At 30.8% G+C, this 24,204-nt stretch overlaps 1 protein-coding gene across 7 annotated transcripts in view; it reads right to left on the reverse strand.

Annotated features, from left to right (window-relative positions):
* Positions 1–304: 304 nt before the first annotated feature.
* Positions 305–24,204, reverse strand: part of LOC132723672 (uncharacterized) — a 54,427-nt gene continuing 30,527 nt past the window's right edge. For 3 of the 7 annotated variants that reach the window (XM_060708433.1, XM_060708438.1, XM_060708435.1), the window contains exon 2: positions 305–1,573. In XM_060708433.1, coding sequence (XP_060564416.1) covers positions 753–1,547 — 795 coding nt within the window. In that variant the 5' untranslated portion in view covers positions 1,548–1,573 and the 3' untranslated portion in view covers positions 305–752. Of the gene's footprint in view, positions 1,574–9,939; positions 10,066–10,098; positions 10,343–18,226; positions 18,375–19,005; positions 19,146–24,204 lie in introns of those variants that run through there. The other 4 variants (XM_060708437.1, XM_060708434.1, XM_060708432.1 and 1 more) reach the window with 4 other exon arrangements.

Here is a 24,204-nt window from a genome sequence, read left to right on the forward strand (position 1 = left end):
AGAAAAAAGGGCGATTCAAACAACTCTAAAAGAGTGACGTAAACTGACTGTAGCAATTTGTTATAAGCGCCTAGTAAGTACATGCGACTTGTTGGTTGACCAACATTAACGAGTGGTTAATTACATGCTAATGAGGACAGTTTATGCGAAGCAGACTGTCAGACATTTTCAAATCAATGTATTCTAATTTGACGAAAAAGTAGGTCAAAACTACTGGTAAATTACATGTATATGTTTGACACAAGCAGATATGGAACACAGGGAAAATACGTGTATACGTATCTACATGTATCATGAATAAAGCTGTGTTTAATAAGTTTTATTACAGAGATGTTTGAAATGTTGTTTATCAGATTTGTAGTCCATCTGATTTTGATTATGATTCTTTAACATTTGAAGTAGCAAATTATTTTGTACTAAATGAGCTCAATATTTATATAATATATGTAACAAAAATACTATACAAAAGACCAACATAGACTTAACCATATCATGAAATGTTGCTTGTTAATTCTCTCTGACATAAGCTTTCGAGATATTAAAAAAATACAATTTTAATGTAACACAAAATTGATGTAGGCCTTTTATAATGCTTCTTTTTCAATTTTTGATTTAATAAATTTAAGAACTAGTAGGACTGACCAATCAAACAAAGCTATCATATTAATCACGTGACCAAAAATTCAGTTTGTATCATGGTAATACTGGCAAATGACTTGAGCACCTAAATATATAAATCTTAAAATAAACTTTCATATTGGCGGAAGTTGTATATTACTTCTGGATTTGATTCTGTCTGTCTGCACAATTTGTAATGTTTGTAACCAGTTTTCACATTTATTTACTGTTTCAGTAACTTCCGGTTGAATGCTCCTCCGTCCACGAACTTTATGATGTATTTTACCCACATCCTCTTTTGAACTTTTAAGAGACTCATCCTTTGATTTGATTTCATCAAACTTATTCAGATTTTCAACACTTAGCGGAACTTTTTTGGCAGTTTCACTGGTAGACTTCTCCGTAAGGCTATCGATAGACGAATCTCTACTTAAAGCACTTTGAATTAATTGTTTTCTAAGTAGAAGTCTTGGGGACGTAAATGGTGACGTAAATGTTTTGTCGGGTGACGACAACAACGATTCACGAGAAGAGAACGCGCTTCGTCGACTTTTTGGAGTAGACGGCGGTGTTGGTGTATCCGAAATTTGTCCATTTTCTACATATAACTTCCTCTGTAACACAGGCGATGGGCCTTGAACGAAAACACATTGTCGTTCTAGATAAGGAGCACTTAAACCTGTGTTTATATCATCAGTCGTCTGCTCATATGATTCAGGACGCGTTTCTGGATCCTGATCAAGGAGTTGAGGACAGGAATTAAATCTCGATATTGATTGGCTAGAACTTCGTCTGTCTTGATAATTATAATACTCATTAGCATAGTCATCAGCATCAAAAGAGTCGTCTGCTCCTCGGCTTAGTTTTCGAGACACTTGTAAATGAGATAATTTCCTGGGCGATTCTTTGTATTTCTTCTCGTCAGTCATTGTTAATTCACAGTCACATTAGCATTCTGAAAAAGATGAATATTTCATACAATTGATACATCTATACTCTACTTACTGTACATGCTTAATTTGTCCGAAACTTTTCAAAAACCTTGATTTATTTCTGAATCAAAAGATTCTTTTGTATACTCTGACAATAACTTTACTATCATTTTTGTTAATGATGATAATACATCAGCAAAACAGATGTCAAGAATTCCGCCTATTTGGTGGGTATCATTTTCTCCTGCTTATAATGAAAAACGTTATAAATAAGTTGTCTCCCTTCACACAGTTTCTAATTACCAGACCTGTATAGTTTTATCATTCTGTATAATTATTTAAATGTCAGTAAGCCGTCTTTCCCATTAAGTTTTATATAGGGGTTTGTGCTAGATCAATTGTAGAAATGTCAGATGAAACACAGAGCAGAGAATCAACTAATAATGACTAGAAACTACAAGACAACACAATCAAATTAAAAGTTTAATATCTTTACAAAGTGTCGTAAGTCATCTGAGAATATGTTTTCCTGACATTTTCAATTCCGTTAAGACGACTGTTACAATTCACTTATTTCGAACACACCTCCAGTTGAAAATATTAAGTCTGATTTTGTGATGTCTGAGATTCAGCGTATATCAGAGAGTATTAATGAAACACTTTCACATTACCATATATATTCTTTCAAATTGCTAACTTTTCAATTATAGCTGGGAAATTAATGTCAAATTGTTAAAAAAAACTTTATAAAACAGAATCTAGTTTCACTTTAAACATAGAGAAACAAAGTATTTATTTAAAAATAAAGAAGTATGAAATATTGCTTAAAAACAAGCAATGCATACACGTGAATAGTAGTAGTAGTAGAAAGTAGTAGTGGTGGTGGTGGTGGTGGTAGTGGTAGCAGTAGCAGTAATAATAATAATAATATTATTAATAATAATAATAATAATAATAATAATAATAATAAAAGAAGAAGTACAAAACTAATTGGTCCCTTTAAAGTTTTATGGAATTATTGCATTCCTGTCACTTAATGGTAATTCAAACCTCAACTTTTGCAAATTCATAAAAAAAAGAAGATGAAAACATTGCTTGTATCAGAAAAATAATTAAAGCTGTATTAGCAAATCAATATTAATTTCCGAGCTATAACTAGATTCAACAGTACGTCGCTATAGCTGTATTTTATGGTCATTTATCGTCAAAGAATATTTAATGCTTTCCCTCTCTATAAACTACATTAGAAAAGAAATATATCAGGATGCAATTTGAAAATGAAAATCAAATGTTACAAAAGATAGAGAATGATGGTAATTATCGAATGAAATGCTTTTGATATTATCACGTCGATTGATTTCGTAGAAAATCATTTTATTGTTTGATTAAATCAATCAAAATGGATTTAATAAAAACATAAACGACATAACTTGACAAAAGTAATGATCGGGTGTTATTTTACGGACGCAACACGTCAACGTAAAAAAATCTGGAAACAAAGTGATCCCTGGGAAGCAATAATCACAACAAAATTACATGAAAATTGCAGACTCGGTTTGATTGAGTCTGTACATGAGGGATAATGAATAAGTGCAACATCCCTCACGCCCCCTAGCATCAATGATCCCGAAGGACCAGAAAAATATATGAAAATCACATTTAAAATGAGGGAATAAAATAGAGTACAATACTGTCTGAGTGGCCAATTCAAGCAAAATTTAATGGAATGGTATTCCATATTAAAATATTAATGGCCTTTTTATTGGTATAAAATCTTGACAAAAAAACAATATGTTTCTTATATTGTTTTTGAATAACTATTTCTCGATATGGAATTGTAAATGCACACATATAAAACCATGATATGGAATTTTGATTTAGGAAATACATGTTTATTTTAGTAAATGGCTACAAATAGACGCTGCTGTAAATGTTTTAATAAATATTTCATTAATTTATTTTTTAAAATTTAATTCATCCAATTATTAACATATAATTATAATTTGAACAGTGTATAACAAGTTTAGTGTGATTGCCCAATCGAACTCAACCAATTTCAATATGCATGAATATAGATGAACACAGCGTACCGTTAATACTTAATTAAAACATTGGGATAATAATTCTGAATATGAAATATTCGACAAACAGATATACTAACAAACAATTATATTGATGCATTTATCATTCGACCGGTGTAAGCTAGGAAAACCTTTAGTCATATGATCAACGTAATAATAGTTCAACCTCGGTTGGCTCGAACTACCGATCTCCCCAACAAATTTGCACAGGCCCTCCGAGTTCGAGCGAACGAAGTTCGACTGTACTACTATTATTTTTATAGATCCTATATCAATGGTTATGTCTAAATGGTTAGTTAGGAAACTAAGATCAACATTTCATGGGCTACACGTGTAACAAACGTGTAGAGAACTAAACAAACATCACCTAGAATGAGCATTTCAAAGTGCTATTATATATGGTGCCATGCTGTATGTTTGCTTCGTGGGGCGCCATTCGGAATCACGAAAATATGACAATGTGATCATTTTGTCGTATTTTCGCGGTTTCGCCTGGAGCCGATCACTTTGTTGTATTTTCGTGTTTTTGCCTGGAGCCCGCGAAGCGAAAGCACGACAAAATTGTCACTATGTTAACAACCACCATATATCATTGTATGGTCTGGTAAAATAACTGTCTAGATCAGAACAAAAATGTTATCAGGACCTCGTTCAGCTGGATTCAAATTTACAATCGAGCAAGCAAAAATGTAAACATCAAGACAGTAAAGATTAGCTGATTAAAGTGAGAATCTAAGTATGCTGACATGTGATTAATATTTATAACCTGAAATCACGTGACCAAATGTTTCTAGCACGATAAGGTTGAACATTACTAAATTTAATCCAATACGAAAAAATAACAACATAGCTAAAGCGTTAAAAGCAATTCTTACACACTATTCAAAATGCCATTGTTTATTATACACTCTGATATTTTAGACCTGTCATAAACAATTGAATGTTTTGTTCTGAAAACTGTAACAAGTACTAATAGTCTCTCAGAGGAAATTTTCTGCGTCAGATCCTTAAATGAAAATCGTCATCAGCCATCAGAAACATTCCAAAAGAATCTTTTTTTGTATTTTCTGGGAAAATAACAATGCCTTTGAACGGGCACACTCACAAAGAGATTAGCTAAAGTCTTTAATGATATTGACGTTATTCTAGTAACAAATCAACAAACCCATTTACGGCTATTTAAACAAATCTGCATTTGATTGACGTTATTGATACGTAACTATCTAAAGGACATGTTCTTTGTAGGAGTGGACACGAGACCCGATTCCAGTACTCGATTACTAGGTCATTCTTCTGATCGAGTATCCGGCTACACGGGAGATTCCTTAAGACATTTAAAGTGTATAATCAATATGTTCCTTCTATTTTTGTCATACCCGTGACGAAAAGAAGACGGTATTTATAATATTAATATGACACCGTCCGCGACGCAGTTTCGTTTATTTGTATTATTTTTTTATTTCTTTTTTGATACACAAACTTGACTAATACGTTTATTGTGAGGTTGCAAATAATCAAGTAATGGAAAAAAGAAACAAAGTACAAAAAACACTTTACATAATCATATTTTGAATTTTCATGGGATGGCCCGCTTAGTATATAGATTCTATATAAACCGTCAGCACATTGCCACCTCAAGATCCCTGACTTTTTGAAAAAGTTAATAATCAGACTTAACAGTCACAGAAACTACGAAGATCATTTATCTTAAATAGACCATATTCTCATGCATATCTCACAAGAAAACTAAGAATCATATCTGTGATATGATTAAAGCAGCGTGCCTCCAGATTTATGGTATTATTCATGAAAATTTTGAAAATGTATTGAAAAGTAAAATATTGTCAAATAAACAAAGAGAGTAATTTACACATTGTACACAATCAACGTAAAATACTAAATAAAGGTCAAAACATGCAAAAATAGTCATTACTGCGGTAGTAACGCAGTAGAAAAAAAGTTTTTAAAACTGCAAAATCAGTCATTTATAGCATATAACAGGTAAATCATTAAACAGCAGTTATTAGTCTTGGAACTTTGAATAGGTTTCATTTATTTGGAATAATTTTTATTGAATCAACAAAAATTGATTTATAGATTGAGTGATACACTTTAATTGGTTTTAATCTAGTATATAGAACCATCATATCAAATGATACATGTACAACCTTCATATCAAATGGCAGATGTATGTTATTCATCTTAATTGGATCTAAATTGGATCTTGGAAAAATGGTTATTGTAAAAAATCAATTGACAAATACAATGATAGAAGGAAATTGCACTAGCAAAATTAATGAGAAAATTGGAAAATTGCAGACATTTAATCATATCTGTATGAAACAAGAACTTATTTTTTTATCAGGATTGTCTAAACGACGATAAGGTCTGAATACAGGACGCACTATCTGTATAGATGATATAAACTGATGACATATGTTTCTGTACTTGAAATATAATAAAAACATAATCTTTTTATTCGTTTTTATCTGCATAAACGCAAAACAAACACTTTTGTTGACAGTCGGCCTCAAATTGCATGTTTAATTAGCATACAAATAACCAAAATAAGAAAAAGTTAACATTTGTATCACACACATACAAAATATATTTTATTGTTATTTTTGTAAAAAACAACATATTTTCAAATAATGCAATATCTCGAGCTATTAGGTTTCGTGAATTGTTTGCCCGTCATATCGTTACAGCACGTTAAACCAGTTTAGCCCTGTGCCAAACAATGTGAAATTTTATAATGCTGCACGTTTGTAACGTCGGATTTCAAAGGACAATTGTGATTTTAATATCAAATATTTGACATCATACGGCTGCTAATTTATGAATCCTTACATTTAAACGAAGAAGGCAAATGTGCAGTACTATAAACTATACGCTTTATATGTACGTGTATCAAAAGTTGTTTGCACGCTTAACACCGCCATGTGGTAATGGTTGTGTAAGCAAGAAACCGTAAGCACGCGGCATAATGTAACTTTTGAAAATCTTTACTGCTGATAATGAACATGCTCTTCAATCTAATATAACGGGTGCATAGATGTGACATGCGCACTTCGTTACTTATCTCAAACCCACAATGTAATATCTGGTTCCCACGACATAATATCTCGTCTACAAGAGATATTATGTCGTTGCCATTAGGTTATACCTCCTTCCCGAGAGGTGATTAAGAAATGCACATGTCACCTTTGTGTAACAGTTTAATGTACATCACAAATTCATTATACCAGTTTCAAATTTCTTGCAAGCGGTATCAAGCGGTATCATATTCACATAAAATTATGTTCTTTTAATTTATTATAATTGATTCATTAGTTATGTTTCAGGCAGCTATATCAACACTGTCATACGATCCGTGACAAAAATACGGCATGAAAAACCCACAAAGCAACAGCCGTGCTAAATATCATTAATTTATGTAAAATGAGATTACCGACCACACATGTAATAAAAAAGTTCGTTATTTGAAAACAGCATGCCAATGAATTCGTGTTTTTTTTGTATTTTTTTAAATAATCCTCACCACATTAATGGGTAGAAGAATACAATAAAAAAGTAATAAAAAGCCGTCATTAAGCTATTATAAGTATGAATTGTTTTCTACATTTTGTATATAAAGTCATGCCTTTGAATATATATGTCAATAAATGGCATACACAATATAAAAGAACTTTCTTTGTTAGGAAATTGTTATAAGGACAAATAATTACTAAAATATTGTATTCTACTTTGGTTTAAACTGATGCATCCTTACTTTACAAACATGTCTATCAAAGTTCATGACAAAGATTTTTTACAATAACATTTAGGTTAATTTGTCATGTTTTTTAAAAGATGTGCTACGTATGCAAATTAGCATATTTTCGATCAGCACGAAATTCGAAGAACGCGGTAAACGTGGTAATTACTATTTGTGTGCCATAAGTATGAAATATGATATTGCAACCTCATATGCATTCACTGTCCATATAAATATAATGATGACAATTACCCCAAGAACAACCCTTGCAATATGTTTGTTTCCTTTTTCTTCTTATATTTTCATTTAATAACCATACTTTGTTCTAAATAGACAGAGTTCAATGATATGTCAGCTTTTCTTATGCAACGTGTCTGAATGGTGATATGAAGTGGTCATATTTTGCTTCAACATCGAAAAAACGCTCTGGTAACAAACCTTTACCCATTGATTATTTCTCCTATTACCATGTCAAAGCACGTTATGCTAATAAACCAAATCTGGTCAAATTAGCTATAAATGTCAGTTGCTAAATGTCATTCGTGATATGAAATGAAAATGTGTAGAATACAAGGAAATAACGAGAGCTTTGTCCAGATATAAATTAATAGTTAGAACAATTTAATTCTAAGGCAAGAAAATAATTATGATAAAAGAATATCTTGAGGAAATTCAGGTTTTACACTAACCATCTTACCACAAAAGTTCTGAAGGAAAATAGGAATTGTGATCCGCCAAAGTAAAAAAAGTAAACGAGCGAGTCAGAAAATATTTTTTTTAGAAAAGACAGTTTTTATTTATAATTTTTGATGCCGCAAATACAATTTGGCGTTTTGTTCAAAATTTTACAATTTAAGTAAACAAAATCATATACCAAGAATTGTGATTTGAGTGAAACGCAAACAAACAAACATTTCAGTCGATTAAGAATTTCAAAGTTCTGTAAATTAAATATTTATTGATATCTGTATCACATGAACATTTGTTATGTATTTTACACTAAAACAGATGTAAATGAATTATAACTTGTAAATATAACGAAAAGTTATATGACTCATTATCAACATAAGTATATAATACTCTTGCCTAGCCGCTCAGGTTATGTATAGAAAACAAAAGTATTTTTTCTGGTCATATAACCTGTCGATGTCTTTATAAATAATTCATAAAGTCATCACAATCACTAAGGCCTACTTTGATATAAAGATAAAATGATTCATACATTTCCATGATAATATAAAAGTCATGATCATGTAATGGAAATCGACGTTATAAAACGTGTATCACTTGTACAGTACAAAAATGATCATCAATTTGTTATCCTCATTAGGCATATATTACATACCAACATATATCTCCAGAAAGAAGTTCAATAAATATTTGGACATACTGGCAGCTTTTGTAACAGAACCTGCCATGAAACAGTATAATCAATGTAAAAAACAGGGTGTGATAGTGTGAAAGTGTGACTTTTGTTTGTTTGTTTGATTTGGGTTTTACGTCACACCGACACAGTATAGATCATCTGGCGACGTTCCAGCTTTACTGGTGGAGGAAGACCTCAGGTGCCCATCCGTGCATTTTTTCAGGCACGAACGGGCACCTGAGTGAAAGTGTGAAAGCTAAACATCTCTTAATGTACATTCTTTTGAAAAACAAAATATCAATATTCAATATATTAATACCATAGCATACAACATTACTTCCAAATGTATTAATCATGGTACTATAGGTAAATAACAAGTTAACAAACATTAAACTCTTAACCTACTGATTTCTTATCATTAATACGCCATGCTGTGATTCGGGATAATCCGCTTACAGTGAAAGGGATTCGGGACAATCCGCTTTCAATGAAAGGGATTTCGTCATTATGATACAACGATTGAACCTCCAACAGAAAAATTTTTGTTCAAGTATCCGAAAAATAGTGACTGCAGTATTTAAGTGCTGTTGCACTTAAAAGAAAGATATATTTGAAAACGCTTATCTCGTGATATAGAATAATTTATTTCATTTCATCAATCAATTAGCATTTTCAGTTTTTTCTTCGGCATTTAACCTCTTAACCAACCAGTGTACATATAATTATCATAGAAAAAACTTCAGTATACAATACTTTGTATTAAATATGACGTAAATTGAGAACTAAATGTATTTACGCAGACGACAGCATGATTAATATGTATAATTATCAGTAATCATTGCGCAATATAAAGCTATATAAAGTTTGTTTACTAAATAACATCACAATGTCGGACTTTAAAAGCGCTTTTTGAATTTAAAAAAATAGACCTTTTCTCTTAAGAAGCGACATTTTATAAATGTAATGAAATAAGTGATGTTATTGACAAGTACATGTACAAAAACAAAATTATCTTTAGTTTTATCCCGATGAATTGTATGACTAAATAAGTTAAACGTAATAATTCATGGCTTTAAAAACGCCCTTTGACTTCAAAAAGGTGCCGTTTTCTATAAAGAAGAGGCATTTAATGAATGTAATGAAAAATAAGTTATTTTCATTGACAATTACAAAAACAAAGTTTACCTTTAGTTATATCTCGATATTTGGTTGACTAAAGGTAATAATTCCTGTCTTTAAGCGCTCTCTTTGAATTAAAAAGTGCCCTTTCTATAAGAAAAGGCATTTAATGCTTGAAATGAAAAATAAGTGGTTTTCGTTGACATGTACAGAAACAAAATTTACCTTCAGTAATATCCCGACACTGCTGTGTTAACTGAATTAATATACCACTCTTTTATCAATAACCACTTTGATCTCCTAAATCAAGCAATATTCCACAAAAAGCTTTCAGAAACTATCTGTTACACTTCAACTAGTGACAAACATCAGTTAATGCTGCTATTGATTTATGGAACTTACAGAAATATCCAATATATAAAGGCTTTGTTTTAGGAAATATATCCTCTAAACAACCCTTTTTGCTGTATTTATATCTATAATATCTAAGAGAGCATGATTTTGTATATAATAATATTGTTTACGATATTGGTTTAGATTGTTGACTTCTTGTTATTTACCCGTTATCGCTTTGGGTTTCGAATCACGTGAGGGACTTTAAATTTTTTCATGTGAGGAAGTTATCTTTTTATCTTACGGAATGTCAGTGGTTCTACTCAGGTGCATGCTTTTGTCAGAATAAAAGCATACAGAGGCACAAACGAAGTCCTCCTCCACCAGGACAGAACTGGAAAGTAGCAATATGACCATTACAGTGTCTGGGTAACTTATAGCCCAACAAAAATGCAGTAACAAATAAAGCTAAGCAACAAATGTAATTTTCATGCAGCATTGAGAATAAAGCGGCGTTGAGAATACAGCGGTATTGAGAATAAATTGAAGTTTTGGGAGAATTTTTATAATATGAATATAAACTTTATCAATTAAAAAAGTAATAATTATGAACTAAAATTTGTTGTCATGGTAACAAAATAATTTCCTGTTGATTACCTCTCCCGAGAATAACTACAAATGTGTGATATCAGGTAGAAAAAACCCATATTTGACACAGCGTTTAATAGGCTTGAACTTGCTTTGAACTTGCGAATCGATGGAAATAAATTATTAAATTACGATATCATCAAAATATCTTTGCGTTTTTAAATATAAAAATTCCTTTACATTTTCAAATATCCATCAAGATGAAGAACTTTTAAATCTAACTTCAAATGAATATTTTTTGATGTGATTTTATTCTAAGTAAACATCAAACTAAATGGTATGATTGGTATTCAAAGTATATTCGATTTGATAAGCTCATTCGAATTTACTTATAATTAACAGTATATTCGTTTTAACCAGCATATTCGTTTTAACCCGTATATTCGTTTTAACCAGGACATTCGATTAAACCAGGACATTCGATATCATCGACACGCTTGTTTTATTATGCACATTCAGACGTATGACTACACACGGTTCAATTTTATTTACATATTAAAATTTTATAATCACGTTCTCTTGAATCATTTCATTCAACTGAATATGTTTTCATCGTCACGTATGGTTTCACAGAGTCTTTAAACAAATCTACTTCTTGTTTTTACAAGAAGGCACAAGTAAAAATACAAAGACATACGAACTCCCATGAAAGGTTTAGTGATCGGAAGTAGCATGTGCTCGCAGACGCAAGGGTACACATTAAATTGTAAAGGCTCGCAGATATCGTTTATCTTCTAACTCGTGTTATGCTTCTTTGTGTTATAAACGTTTAATTAACAACGTCATATACAAATTTTACTATCGCTTCAGCCTGTACATCATACATCATGGAGCTGAACAATATTCGTAAATTCAAAATAATGACCACTGTAGTTTTACATGTATCAAGTGTGTATCTAACATATTACAATGGCCAAGCTAAAGTATTGCGTTTACTATGCAAAACATAGATAAATACTTTTTGTAAGATTTTTGAATTTATTTTAATTTGTGTGCAGGAGAAATGTGTGATCTTATTGGAGATCTTTATTTTATTATGATTAAATACCACGCCTCATTTTTGTCTAGATTTGAATTTTTGTTTGTGCAAATTATATGACCTCTTACGATATTATCTAAAAAGCATTATGGAATATTATGAATACAATAATGGGGGAGCTAAAATGATTAATGATAAATGGTCGTGTCTAAAAGTATCAAATGGGAAACAACTTTCATGTCCATTTGAGATCAATCTAGATCACTTACTCGCTGTAATGAATATTTCTATCCATACAATAAAGTTGTAGAAACAATAAGTCTAGATAAACAATCAGTGGGCTTGTGTGATAAAAGGCCATACTGTTTAATGGTGTCATGTGTGTAAGGTGTGTTGAATAGTTATTTGCATTGACAATATTAAAATTTATTATATGATCTAAATATAGCTGCAATCTCATTGGTCCAAACAGTATATCAACAGACCTTTTTATAAAATCATATTCACTGGGTGTAGTATCATATTCACTGACTGAAGTGGATTTTCCCAGTGTAAAAAATAGATTGAGACTCATATTCAATGATCATACACCGTAGACTGTTAATTATGCGTGTTAATTAAAAAGTAATTGTTGCTTTTTGTTCTTTATGGCATATTTCTCGATTAAAATATCAATACTTTACTATTATACTTAAAGGTTACACCGCAATGATGAGTATAAACTTGAACTATGTTTGTATGCTCAGCGTTTCGAGTAGTCGTTGTACGCCTAACACGTGCGTCTTTTTTCCCGCGCTTCAACGAGGCAAATTTTTTTTTTTTTTTTTGTACATGTATAATTATAAGGTTGTACTTTTTTATTTCTTTTTAATTTCTTAGCCTATTCATATAATAAAACAATTATTGACTAGTGAACCTTGAATATATGTGATATTCACCGGCAGAAAGTCATATTGACCTCGCTATCGCCGAGATATGTCATCTGCCTGTGAATATCACATCATATTCAATGGCTCACTAGTCAATAATTGTATAATACTACTGTTCGTACTAAACTAGAAAATGATTGCTTTGTGATAAAAAGATTGGTTTCTTATATCTCTTGAATTTAAACATCTTGGTTAATGTCTTATTTACCCATTGAACAAATACGATTTACTTAAGTGTATCATTTAATGCATAGATACGAATAAAATTGTTAAACAAATAATGGAAAGGGGAAACCCTCCGGAGCCCAATGAAAAAATACTAAAACAAAACTTTTTAGTAGAACCTTTTTTTTCAAGGTTTGAAAAAATTAATATTGTTTCAACTGTGATAATGACAAGCTGAACATATATGTTGCCCCTCTAGCACCGGCTTAAGCGATATTCAATCTTCAACAATTAAAGTAATGGAACCAAATATCTCCCTCGGAGGACCAGAAAAAGTCGTGTCCATTTATTAGAAAATGTTCCAGTCACGTTGTTATAAAATAAAGAATAAAACTGAAAATCAAACGACTTAGATTGACGATACATGTCTGTACCACGTCATAAAAAATAAGTACGACGTCTATAAATCAAATAAAAAATGGTTTAAATGTTGTTTTCTTTTATTATGTGTTTGACTTTTAAAATGTCATATTTGAACCAATAGCCTGCTGGTAGCAAAATAATTCCTACCATACGACTAGTGCATACCATATGACGAAACATTATGCTTTCTGTTCCTAACCTGCACTGTTCGCTATTCAGCCAATTCATGTTGCTTTTTTCACCAAACATGATAAATGGTTTTGTCCAGATTGAAAGAGGGCCAGGTTCATTTATTATATTTATCGCTGTAAAAGTGAATATAGAAAAGACAAAGGGCTTTCGACAAAGGTCATTTCAATGCGTATCTACGTCAGAACTATCATGTTCTTAAATAACAGCCATAATGTTTTCACTTTGTCATGTTTCGAAACTAGGACAATACTTCAACAAAAGCATTTGCCAATTTTTGTTCCATAGAGCCCACGATCTCAAAAGAAATATTATGACAAAAACCTCTTCATGGTGGAAACGTTATGCCACAATGTAGAGAGTGATATTGATTTATGACCTTCACAGAAATATGACATGTATGGCAGATATTACGTCTATCAGAAAATAATCCTGAGTGAATCTGTATGATTTCCTATTGTTATGAATATAAAGTTTTTCCCCTCTTCATTTGTATCTTTTTTCTGACAACTACATGTAATTTCTTATTCTCATCTTCATTCGTTATCATTGACGAATGCTCCATTAAAGTGAATAAAGCTGTATATCAGATGTTTGTTGTTTATAAAATTTATTATTTAAAATTTGAATAAAGAATAATCCCAGTATTTCTATATGAAATGAATATGTTTGAATATTTTCTTTTAATAAAATGGTGCCTGCGCTAAATGGTTAATGCTTTGAAGAGCAGAATAATATTTTGTTCTGGAACATTTTATTCTGTTAATGTTATATATATATTTCATAAATAATTCATTATAATATAGCTTTATACGAGCATTTCCATATTTCCATTAAAACATATTTATCATTGAAACACTAATTTAATGTTTTCTTTCCATTTTATTTTAGAAAAAACGGCAAAGCACATATATCATATTTTGATATAGCGAAACGAAATATATTTCGTCAACACATTGCAGAATTGGGTAACTCCTTGTGTTTTTAATAGGAATTAACCAGTCACTTCACTAATGTGACGATTTATTACGATACTGATTGGTTTAAACTAACACCGGGTGGAATCATCAAGTCGAAAAAAATGGAATGGAACATTTTAACGATAATCATTGCTGTGTTGCAGCACAGATACGGAAGAGCTAAAATACTGTAAACTTTATGAAAACAACAATGTTTAAAATTCGCTTTTCTTCTATTTTTTACAGTTTGGCTTAAATAGATATTCTTTTTTGAAGCAATTAGACAACGCTTATAATTTAGTATCACTTCGATGTATAATGTTAAAAATAACCATCAACACTCATATGACGTCAGACAGACCTATGACGTCATTTAACCAAACAAAGACAGTTTACAATGTTTCTTAACATGAGATACTTCAGAATTTTAAATATCATATTTTAATATATCAAACCAATTGATTAACGACGCAATTGTCTTACAATGTAATACGTCAGAATCAACTTGTAATTACATAACATTCTTACGTCAAATTCACTTACATCTATTATTGTCCATCAAAGATATACATGTACATATACAGAATAGTATTTCATCTCTCAGATTATAATAATTATCAAATCAACTGAAAGCACAAAACCATAGTTTTTGAAAATGTCCTTACCTAAGTTTTTTTGACCATGTTATAGTAATACAGCAACATCTAGTATTTATTTGATAGTTAAAATCTGGTTTCTTTGTGTGTAGTCTATGTACCCGTATGCATAATTAAAAAAGACATGTGATTAGAACAGAATTTAGTTTTTCTCTATATCAAGATTAATATAATCTATTTATAATACCTTTAAGATGGGTTATTTGAAAAAAAAAAAACAATGCATGCGTTTTATCATAAATATAATAAACGTAAATATATAAAACCTAACGACTAATATTTCTACATATATGTATATACCTACCTTTTCGACTGAACGGGCGAATTATTTGGTGAATATTTTCATGAGCATGATACCCAGCAATCAATATGGCATCTGGTTATTCTATTAGATATTTCTTTAACCTAAATTGTTACAACAAACCCTAACATCATTTAGCAATAAAATTAAGTCATAGAATACCAATTTGGGCGTTTTGTAAATTAATGAAATGCTACAGCTCATAATGTGATTTTCATGAAACTGACCGAAATGAAATGAGTATAGTGATGCTGGGTTTAGAGAATTACCATCTAAATTGGAAAACAAATAATCACGGTCAATGAAAGCAATGATTGCTCAAAGAATGTAATAAAGAAATCTAAGAGGAAGGAAAATTACTCTGTATCATTTTATTGCGTGAACATGTTTTTTACGCAATAATTGTGTTTTTTCACTGGCTAAATGCACCACACCAATGGGGACCAAATTTACAACAAAGTGGATATAGGACCGCGCAGGATAAATACTTTTTCCAAATCATACTTTAACCAAGTAAATCGGCCGATTTCATTGCAAAAGCATAAATTTAACATATTATAGTGCCCTCTTGTTGGCGAAACAAACCACTAAAACACAAACTTTAATACAAATGCTCAGCTCATGCTAGAAATCATTTCTCTAATAGACACAAAACGAACAGAAACAAAAAAACAATAGAATTCACAATACATTTGTTGCCAGAATAAAATAAAATCCATATAATTGGATGCTCAATCAATTCAATTTTATTCAATTCTGTTATTCCTGAAATACGTGTAATTATTAACAAAGCTTTAAGTGTATCATAAATTAGGCAATTCACTGAAAATGGCATAACTTCATCTGTATATATCACACAGGCGACATATGGCATTCGTGGTTTAATCTTCTGTAAACATTCAACTAATAGACATCTATTTAAATCTATTTTTCTCCAATAAAGAGCTCCCTTTGGCACTTAAATTCCGCCTTATTCTGAATAAAGGGTATTTATACGAATTGCTTGAGAACCTTCGTTCAATTTATTTCATGAATGATTTAATTATTCCTATGCAATTATGCTTATACAAAAATAATTAAACTTGGGGGCAATAATTCTTTTTAATGTAAAAATGTGGGCTAAAAATCGACACAATATATGAAGTTTGAAAGAATTGGTCTAACGATCAAAATTATGGTGGCTATTTATGTTTGTTTGTTTTATTTTTGTTATCGATTATACTTGTGTTTAGAGAAACGAACATGCCAACACAGCCATTTTCTGACGTTAATACCTTAAGATGGTTAATATGAATTTTATAAAAAAATTACCCTGGAGTAAGAAAAACAATTGTAGCTATACACATTTTTTGCTTTTGTATTAGAAAAATAGATATTCTATACGAAAATGTATTTTAGTTGTAAGATATATTTTCCCATATGTTTTCAGTTACAAGAGTAGGCTTTTGTATTACAGACGTATACATATACTTTAAAAGCAAACTTCTCAAGTTATGTTAAAATACCCTCGTGGGTAAACTGCAAAATATATAACTGGTATTTTTCCCAGTACGTTTTTAAATGGCGTTTGTACACGTTTACACGTTACCTTTCTTATAACGTTTATATGACGCTTCAGAACGTTCTTGGAGTGTGTACTGAGATACTCCGGTGTCTAATGTGCTCTTGTAGGGTTCACATGGCGCTTGCACGGCAACTGTACGACACCCACGTGGCGTATATAAGAAGGTTTTTTTTACGAGTACTTTTTACTTGTATTAGAAAAGAATAATATAAAATTCCAGACAAAGATTCGCGACCAATCCAGGTGGAATTGCAAACCGAAAAAACCTCTACAGTCGTATAACAAATCCGACAGAGTAGTCATGCACGTAAAAGGGACCTTATAACAGCATAGTCAAATAAAAAAATCCCAAAACAACTACGTTGTTAAGTTTGTGGTGTTTACAGTACGTGCATAGTACATGATTGAGGTTTGTCCCTAGGATTTTCCATATTTGCACTTCCTTGGAACGCCGATTCTTGATGTTTGTTTTTAAAATAACAAATCTTTATCTATTCATATAAGTGTCTCTCTTAATAATAAAAACTTGAATAAAAAACCCAATGATTTTTTTTCTGGAAATCGTTTTCTATAAGTCACATTATCTTGTTTCTTACAGTTCATATCATTCGTTTCTTACAATTTCATAAACCAAGTCTCATCACCCTTACCAAATTAATATGCCCATCTCTCAAGCTAGGAAAAATACTTTCATAACATTTAGAGAAGATATACAAATATTCATTGACTGAATAGCAAACAATGTTCTGAATCGGTCGCCTGAGAAAAAAGCCTGCTAAAGGTCAAATAAACCTATTTTTATTTATCAATAATCTATTTCAATCAAAATTTCAATTGGTCCCTAAATTAGACATTAACTTTTTAACGATTATCATTTACATTTATTAAAAAAAGAAAAAAAAAACGTGCAAAATCATATGGTATAATGCTGTATTTACGCATTGAAAGAAAATCCTAAATACTGCATTATTAAATAAAAATAATAATAGTACATCAAAATTTTATAAAACATTAGGTTTGTCGAATTTATACAAATCGACGAATGTGCATAAAATAAGGCAGGTTTAGACGAACATTTTAATGTTAAATTTTCTTGACAGAATATATTGGTATTAAAAGTAAACTTTAAAAAAATAGAGCAAAAAATAACATTAAATTCACTATATTTTGCAGGTTTCACTTAGTTCGTTAAAAATGTAATACTCACGTTTCCTTCATACATATGACACATGTTTTATAGCACTCAAAAAACTCTGAATTCGATTGCAATAAAATTCCATACTAACGGATTACAGAATAGCTAAATCAACAGAATTCTGTCTTTTCTCATCGACAAGCAACTCCAGCATGTCAAATGCAGGTCTATTGATTTGTCAAACTTACAGATGGTTGCTAGTATATTGTCTGTAGCTCTAGAATTTTAAACTGATTCATCTTTTTTTTTGATGCAAACATTTTGTTTTCGTTTATAAAAGCCCGGAAACTGTGTGCTTTCAAGCTATACTTGAATCTACTAAAATATATCTGCCGTTTTCAAATCATCCTAAATAAAGTATTGTGGTTAAGATATGTTAACTGAATCCACAGATGTACATATATTTATGTTTTTTTAAAAAATAAAATGTACAAAAGTATATCTAATCAAAAAGAATATAATGTTACTTTTTTGAACATACTAAATTCATTAAGTTGTGTGCTTTCACGGCATACCGATTCCACCTAGTTGTGTGTTTTCAAGACATACCGAATCCACTATGATATATATGTTTTCAGTCCAACCGGATCCAATAAGATATATGTTTTCAAGACACACCAATCCACTTAGATGTTTGCGTTCCAGTCATACCGAATCCACTAATTAAGACATATGCTTCAAAGACATACCAAATGCACTAAGAAATATGTTTTCAAGACATACCAAATCAACTAAGATATATGTTTTCAAGAATTACCAGTCATACAAAGATATATGTTTTCAAGACTTACCGAATCCACTGCAGTACACGTTATACAACATTTTAAAGTCCCTTGAATAAAAGTTTTCATCTCATACCAAATGCTTTTGAAAGTTAAGCGTCAAATTTATTAAACATCTTCAACAAAAGAATTAATTTTGTTTAAATTTCATCAACAAACTGAATTTCTTATATAATGCAACTTTGATTTGTATGTTTTCAGTATTTGTTAGCCTAAGAAGTTTATAAAGATGTTTAAAGGAGCTGCAAATAAAAGCAATCAATACTCTTAATTTTAAAAGGTTGTATTTATTTCACTACACGATTTAACATTCTAAATGAATTTAGTAAACATAAACACTTGGCTATAAAATTACCATAAAATTTGTGATTGTTTACTTAAATAATGTTTGCAAGGGTCAAAAGTTCATGTCATGTAGCATATACATGATATTTTAGTATCTCAACGATGCATAAGTTTATCAGTTTGTTATAAGAGTAGGCCGGGGATAATTGTTGGACTTTCCACATTTTTCAGGATCGACCCCCTTTTATATGCCCATTTATGTAAAGAATATACCGAATAAAAACGAATCAAATGTTGCCTGTAATACTGTATTGTAACATTTGTGTACATCATGTATATACTAAGCAAACTAACAAGCAGGCCGTTTGGGCAATGTATCACTCACGTGAAAGCTCATAACGGCAAATTTGAAAAAGCTGCAGGCTCAGATTGATTTAAACTGTAAATGATCAGTATTGAAAAGTGCAAGCACGAAAAATGTGAAATTTTAAATTTGCAGATGTTTTTATGCGGTCGATATCAAGGAATCTTAAATGTGACACTTTCGTACATCCCTATCCAACAGCAGAATAATAAAAAAAATATATATGTTTCCTTGGTAACCAAAATACTTATTAGTAAAAAAATGCCTATAACTAGGTCTGATATAATTGAACAGAGATAAACACCTACTTGATGCAGCGTGAAATTATCACGAAATTTTTTTATCTGTAAAATGAAGCCAAATACATTGAGAACACCATGTGCAGACTACATTAATTAATTTTCCAAAATATCTATATTTATATCATTAGTGCTACTGACATTGTAAAGGGTACATAATAATTGTCCAGCTTTACTTGTGGAGACATCTTTAGAAGCCCCTTAGTGAATTTTCAGCCATACGCTGGGTTAATTAGTAAGCGAATAATTTTGCCTTGCCCCAAAGTTTACAAATAACCTTACCACTACTGTAGTTGGTAAACCTAAATATAATTATAAAACAATCAATTTAGGGTCACTTCTAAGGAATATTTATACATGTGTAGATGCAGCCCAGGTGATGATATTTCCTCATAACAGTCGAGTTCGATATAATTTAACCGTTTTAACGCATTATAAATAGAAATGAATATTTGCTTAGACATGAAATTTTAATTCATATTTTCCCATCTCTTGATAAATCATGAACCCATTTTCGGAACCTCGATTGATTTTTATGGTACATGTAAATGACCGAATTTTGATTTTTATTTAAACGTTTAAAACACGTAAAAAATACAAACCATGCCATAATACCATTATTGTTTTACATATATCAAGTGTACAGGGGGAAGTGTACTCTATTTGGGTATCTTTATTTTATTATGATGAAATACCACACCCCATTTTCGACTGGATTTGTTTTTGTGTGTCCACTTACGATATTATCTAAAAAGCATTATAGAATATTACGAAAAAAAATAATGGAGGAGCTAAAATGATTAATGATAAATGGTCGTGTCTAAAAGTATCAAATGAGAAACAGCTTTCATGTCCATCTGAGATCAATCTAAATCACTTACTCGCTGTAATGAATATTTCTGTCCATGCAATAAAGTTGTATAAACAATAAGGCTAGATTAACAATCAGTGGACTTAAGGTTTAATGGTATCATGTGTGTAAAGGTTTGTGGAATAGTAATTTGCATTGACAATATTGAAATACATAAGTATACTGTTCGTACTAAACTAGAAAATGATTGCTTTGTGATAAAATAGATTTGTTTCTTATCTCTTAACTTAAACATCTTTGTTAATGTCTTATTTACCCATTGAACAAATACGATTTTACTTAAGTGTATCATTTAAATGCATAGATACGATAAAATATGTTAAACAAATATGGAAAAGGGGTATCCCTCCGGAGCAATGAAAACAATAGTAAAAACATGAACTTTTAGTAACTCAGTTTGAATTAGTTTGTTCAACTGTGATAATGACAAGTTGAACATATATGTTGCCCCTCTAGCACCGGCTTAAGCGATATTCAATCTTCAACAATTAAAGTAATGGAACCAAATATCCCCCTCGTATCCATTTATTCAAATATGTTCCAGTCACGTTATTATAAAAAAATGAAACTGAAAATCATTCTACTGGCGGGAGGATAATTCCTACAAATCCGACCAGTCCAGATTATTGCCTGCACCGTTCGCTTTTCAGTCAATTCATGTGGTTTTTTAATTTATTTTCCACTAAACGTCTAGATTGAAAGATTAAACACATTTATTAAAGATATTAAGCGTGGTAAGGGTTAATATATAAAAGAGAAAGGACCTTCGACAAACATCATTTTAATGTATGTCTACGCCAGAATAATCTCATTATGTTTTCATTTTGTCATGTTTCGACACTAGGACAATTCTTCAACAAAAGCATTTGCCAATTCTTGTTCCATAGAGCCATGATCTCAAAAGAAATATTTTAACAAAAACCTCTTTGTGGTGGAAAAGTTATGCCACAATGTAGAGAGTGATATTGATTTACGACCTTCACAGATATATGACATGAATAACAGATATAACCTCTATTAGAAAATGATCTTGAGTGAATCTGTATGATTTCCTTTTGTTATGAATATAAAGTTTTTTTCCCTCTTCATTTGTCTTTTTATTGAGACAACTACATGCAATTTCTTATTCTCATCTTCATTCGTGAAAATTGACGTGTGCTCCTTTAAAATGAATAAAGCTGTATATCTGATGCATGTAGTTTACAAAAAAAAACTATTTGAATTTTATAAAAAAGAAGGATTCCAAAATTTCTTCTGAAATGACTATGTTTGTATATTTCCTTTAAAGCGAATTGCGCATGCACTAAATGGTTAAAGTCCTCATACAATAGCAGAGTAATATTTTGTTCCAAAACATTATAATTTGTTAATGTACATTGTTCATATTTGTAAAAAAGGGGATTCTGTCTTACAACGCATTCAAGAATCGACCAAACCGATTATGGAAACAATATAATTAAACTGTTAATATATTTCATAGAATATTTCACTATGTAAAGTTTTATACCAGCATTTCCATATTTCCATTTTACCTTATCGATCATTGAAACAATAATTTAATGTTTTCTTTCCATTTTTAAGAAAAACGGCAAGGCACATATTTCATATTTTGATATAACGAAAAGAAATATATTTCGTCAACTTATTGCAGAATTGGGTAACTCCTTGTGTTTTTAATAGGAATTAACAGTCACTTCACTAATGTGACGATTTATTACGATACTGATTGCTTTAAACTAACACCGCGTGGAATCATCAAGTCGAAAAAAAATGGAATGGAACATTTTAACGATAATCAGTGTTGTGTTGCATCACAGATACGGAAGACCTAAAATATTGTAAACTTTATGAAAACAACAACGTTTAAAATTCGCTTTTCTTCTAGATATTTCTTTTACCTAAATTGTTACAATAAACCTGACATCATTTAGCAATAAAATTAAGTCATAGAATACCAATTTGGGCGTTTTGTAAATTAATGAAATGCTACAGCTCATAATGTGATTTTCATGAAACTGACCGAAATGAAATGAGTATAGTGATGCTGGGTTTAGAGAATTACCATCTAAATTGGAAAACAAATAATCACGGTCAATGAAAGCAATGATTGCTCACAGAATGTAATAAAGAAATCTAAGAGGAAGGAAAATTACTTTGTATCATTTTAGTGCGACAACCAGTTTTTTACGCAACAATCGTGCCTTTTTACTGGCAAAGCATTTCAGGTCATTACGCCATAAAAAATTTTCAAAATGATCGGGAAAATATTTTACATTTAAGAATGACTAGAATCAACACGACTTTAAATTATAAGTTCAAGAGGATAGGTGTTTGGGGGAAGGGCATTGTGGAAAATGTAGTTCCTTTTAATCTGGCTCATGCGCCATGCCTTTGGTTACTTCCAAATGTTGACAACAAAATCATTATAGGACCGCATGGAAAGAATATCATTTTTCCAAAACAAACTTTTGCCAAGTAAATCGGCCGATTTTATTGCAGAAGCACAGAATGAGACATACAATATTGCCCTCTTGTTGGCGAAACAATACAAATACTCAGCTCATATTAGAAATCATTTCTCTTATAGACACAAAGGAACACAAACACAAGAACAACAAAAGAATTCATAATACATTTTGTTGCCGAAATGAAATAAAGTCCGTGTAGTTGGATGCTCATTCAATTTAATTTTATTCAATTCTGTTATTTCAGCAATACTCGTAATTATTTACAAAGCTTTGTATCATAAATCAGGCAATTTACTGAATATAGCATGAACTTTATCTGTTTATATCACTACTTTAACAACGTACCCCTTGTTATTTGTAAGTTGTACAGAATTGTTGTTTTTAAACATATTGTTTTGATATTTTCACTGTATATAGAGGACAAGTTCCGATATTTGATTTTTGTAAACTCGTGTACGTAGATGAAAAAATGTGAACAGTAGAGCTGCAGTCCTATTACTTTTTGAACAACCCTCGTATATGTGTAATTTCGCCACAGGCAACATAAGACATCCGTGGTTTAATCTTCAGTAAACATTCAACTAATAAACATCTATTTAAATCATATATTTTTCTCCAATAAAGAGTTCCCTTTAGCACTTTAATTCCGCCTTATTCTGAATAAAGATCGGTATTTATACGAATTGCTTGAGAACCTCCGTTCAATTTATTTCATGAATGATTTAATTATTCCTATGCAATTATGCTTATACAAAATCAATTGAATAATAAGACTTCGGGGCAATAATTCCGTTTAATATAAAACAGTGGGCTTAATATCGACATTATATATAAACGTTTGAAAGAATTGGTCTTTCGATCATATTTATGGAGGCATTTTTGTTTGTTTTGTTTTTGTTGTCGATTATACTTGTGTTTAGA

This window comes from Ruditapes philippinarum, unplaced genomic scaffold, assembly GCF_026571515.1.
Source record: "Ruditapes philippinarum isolate M1 unplaced genomic scaffold, ASM2657151v2 ctg3705_1_1_1_1, whole genome shotgun sequence".
NCBI classification, from domain to species: domain Eukaryota; kingdom Metazoa; phylum Mollusca; class Bivalvia; order Venerida; family Veneridae; genus Ruditapes; species Ruditapes philippinarum.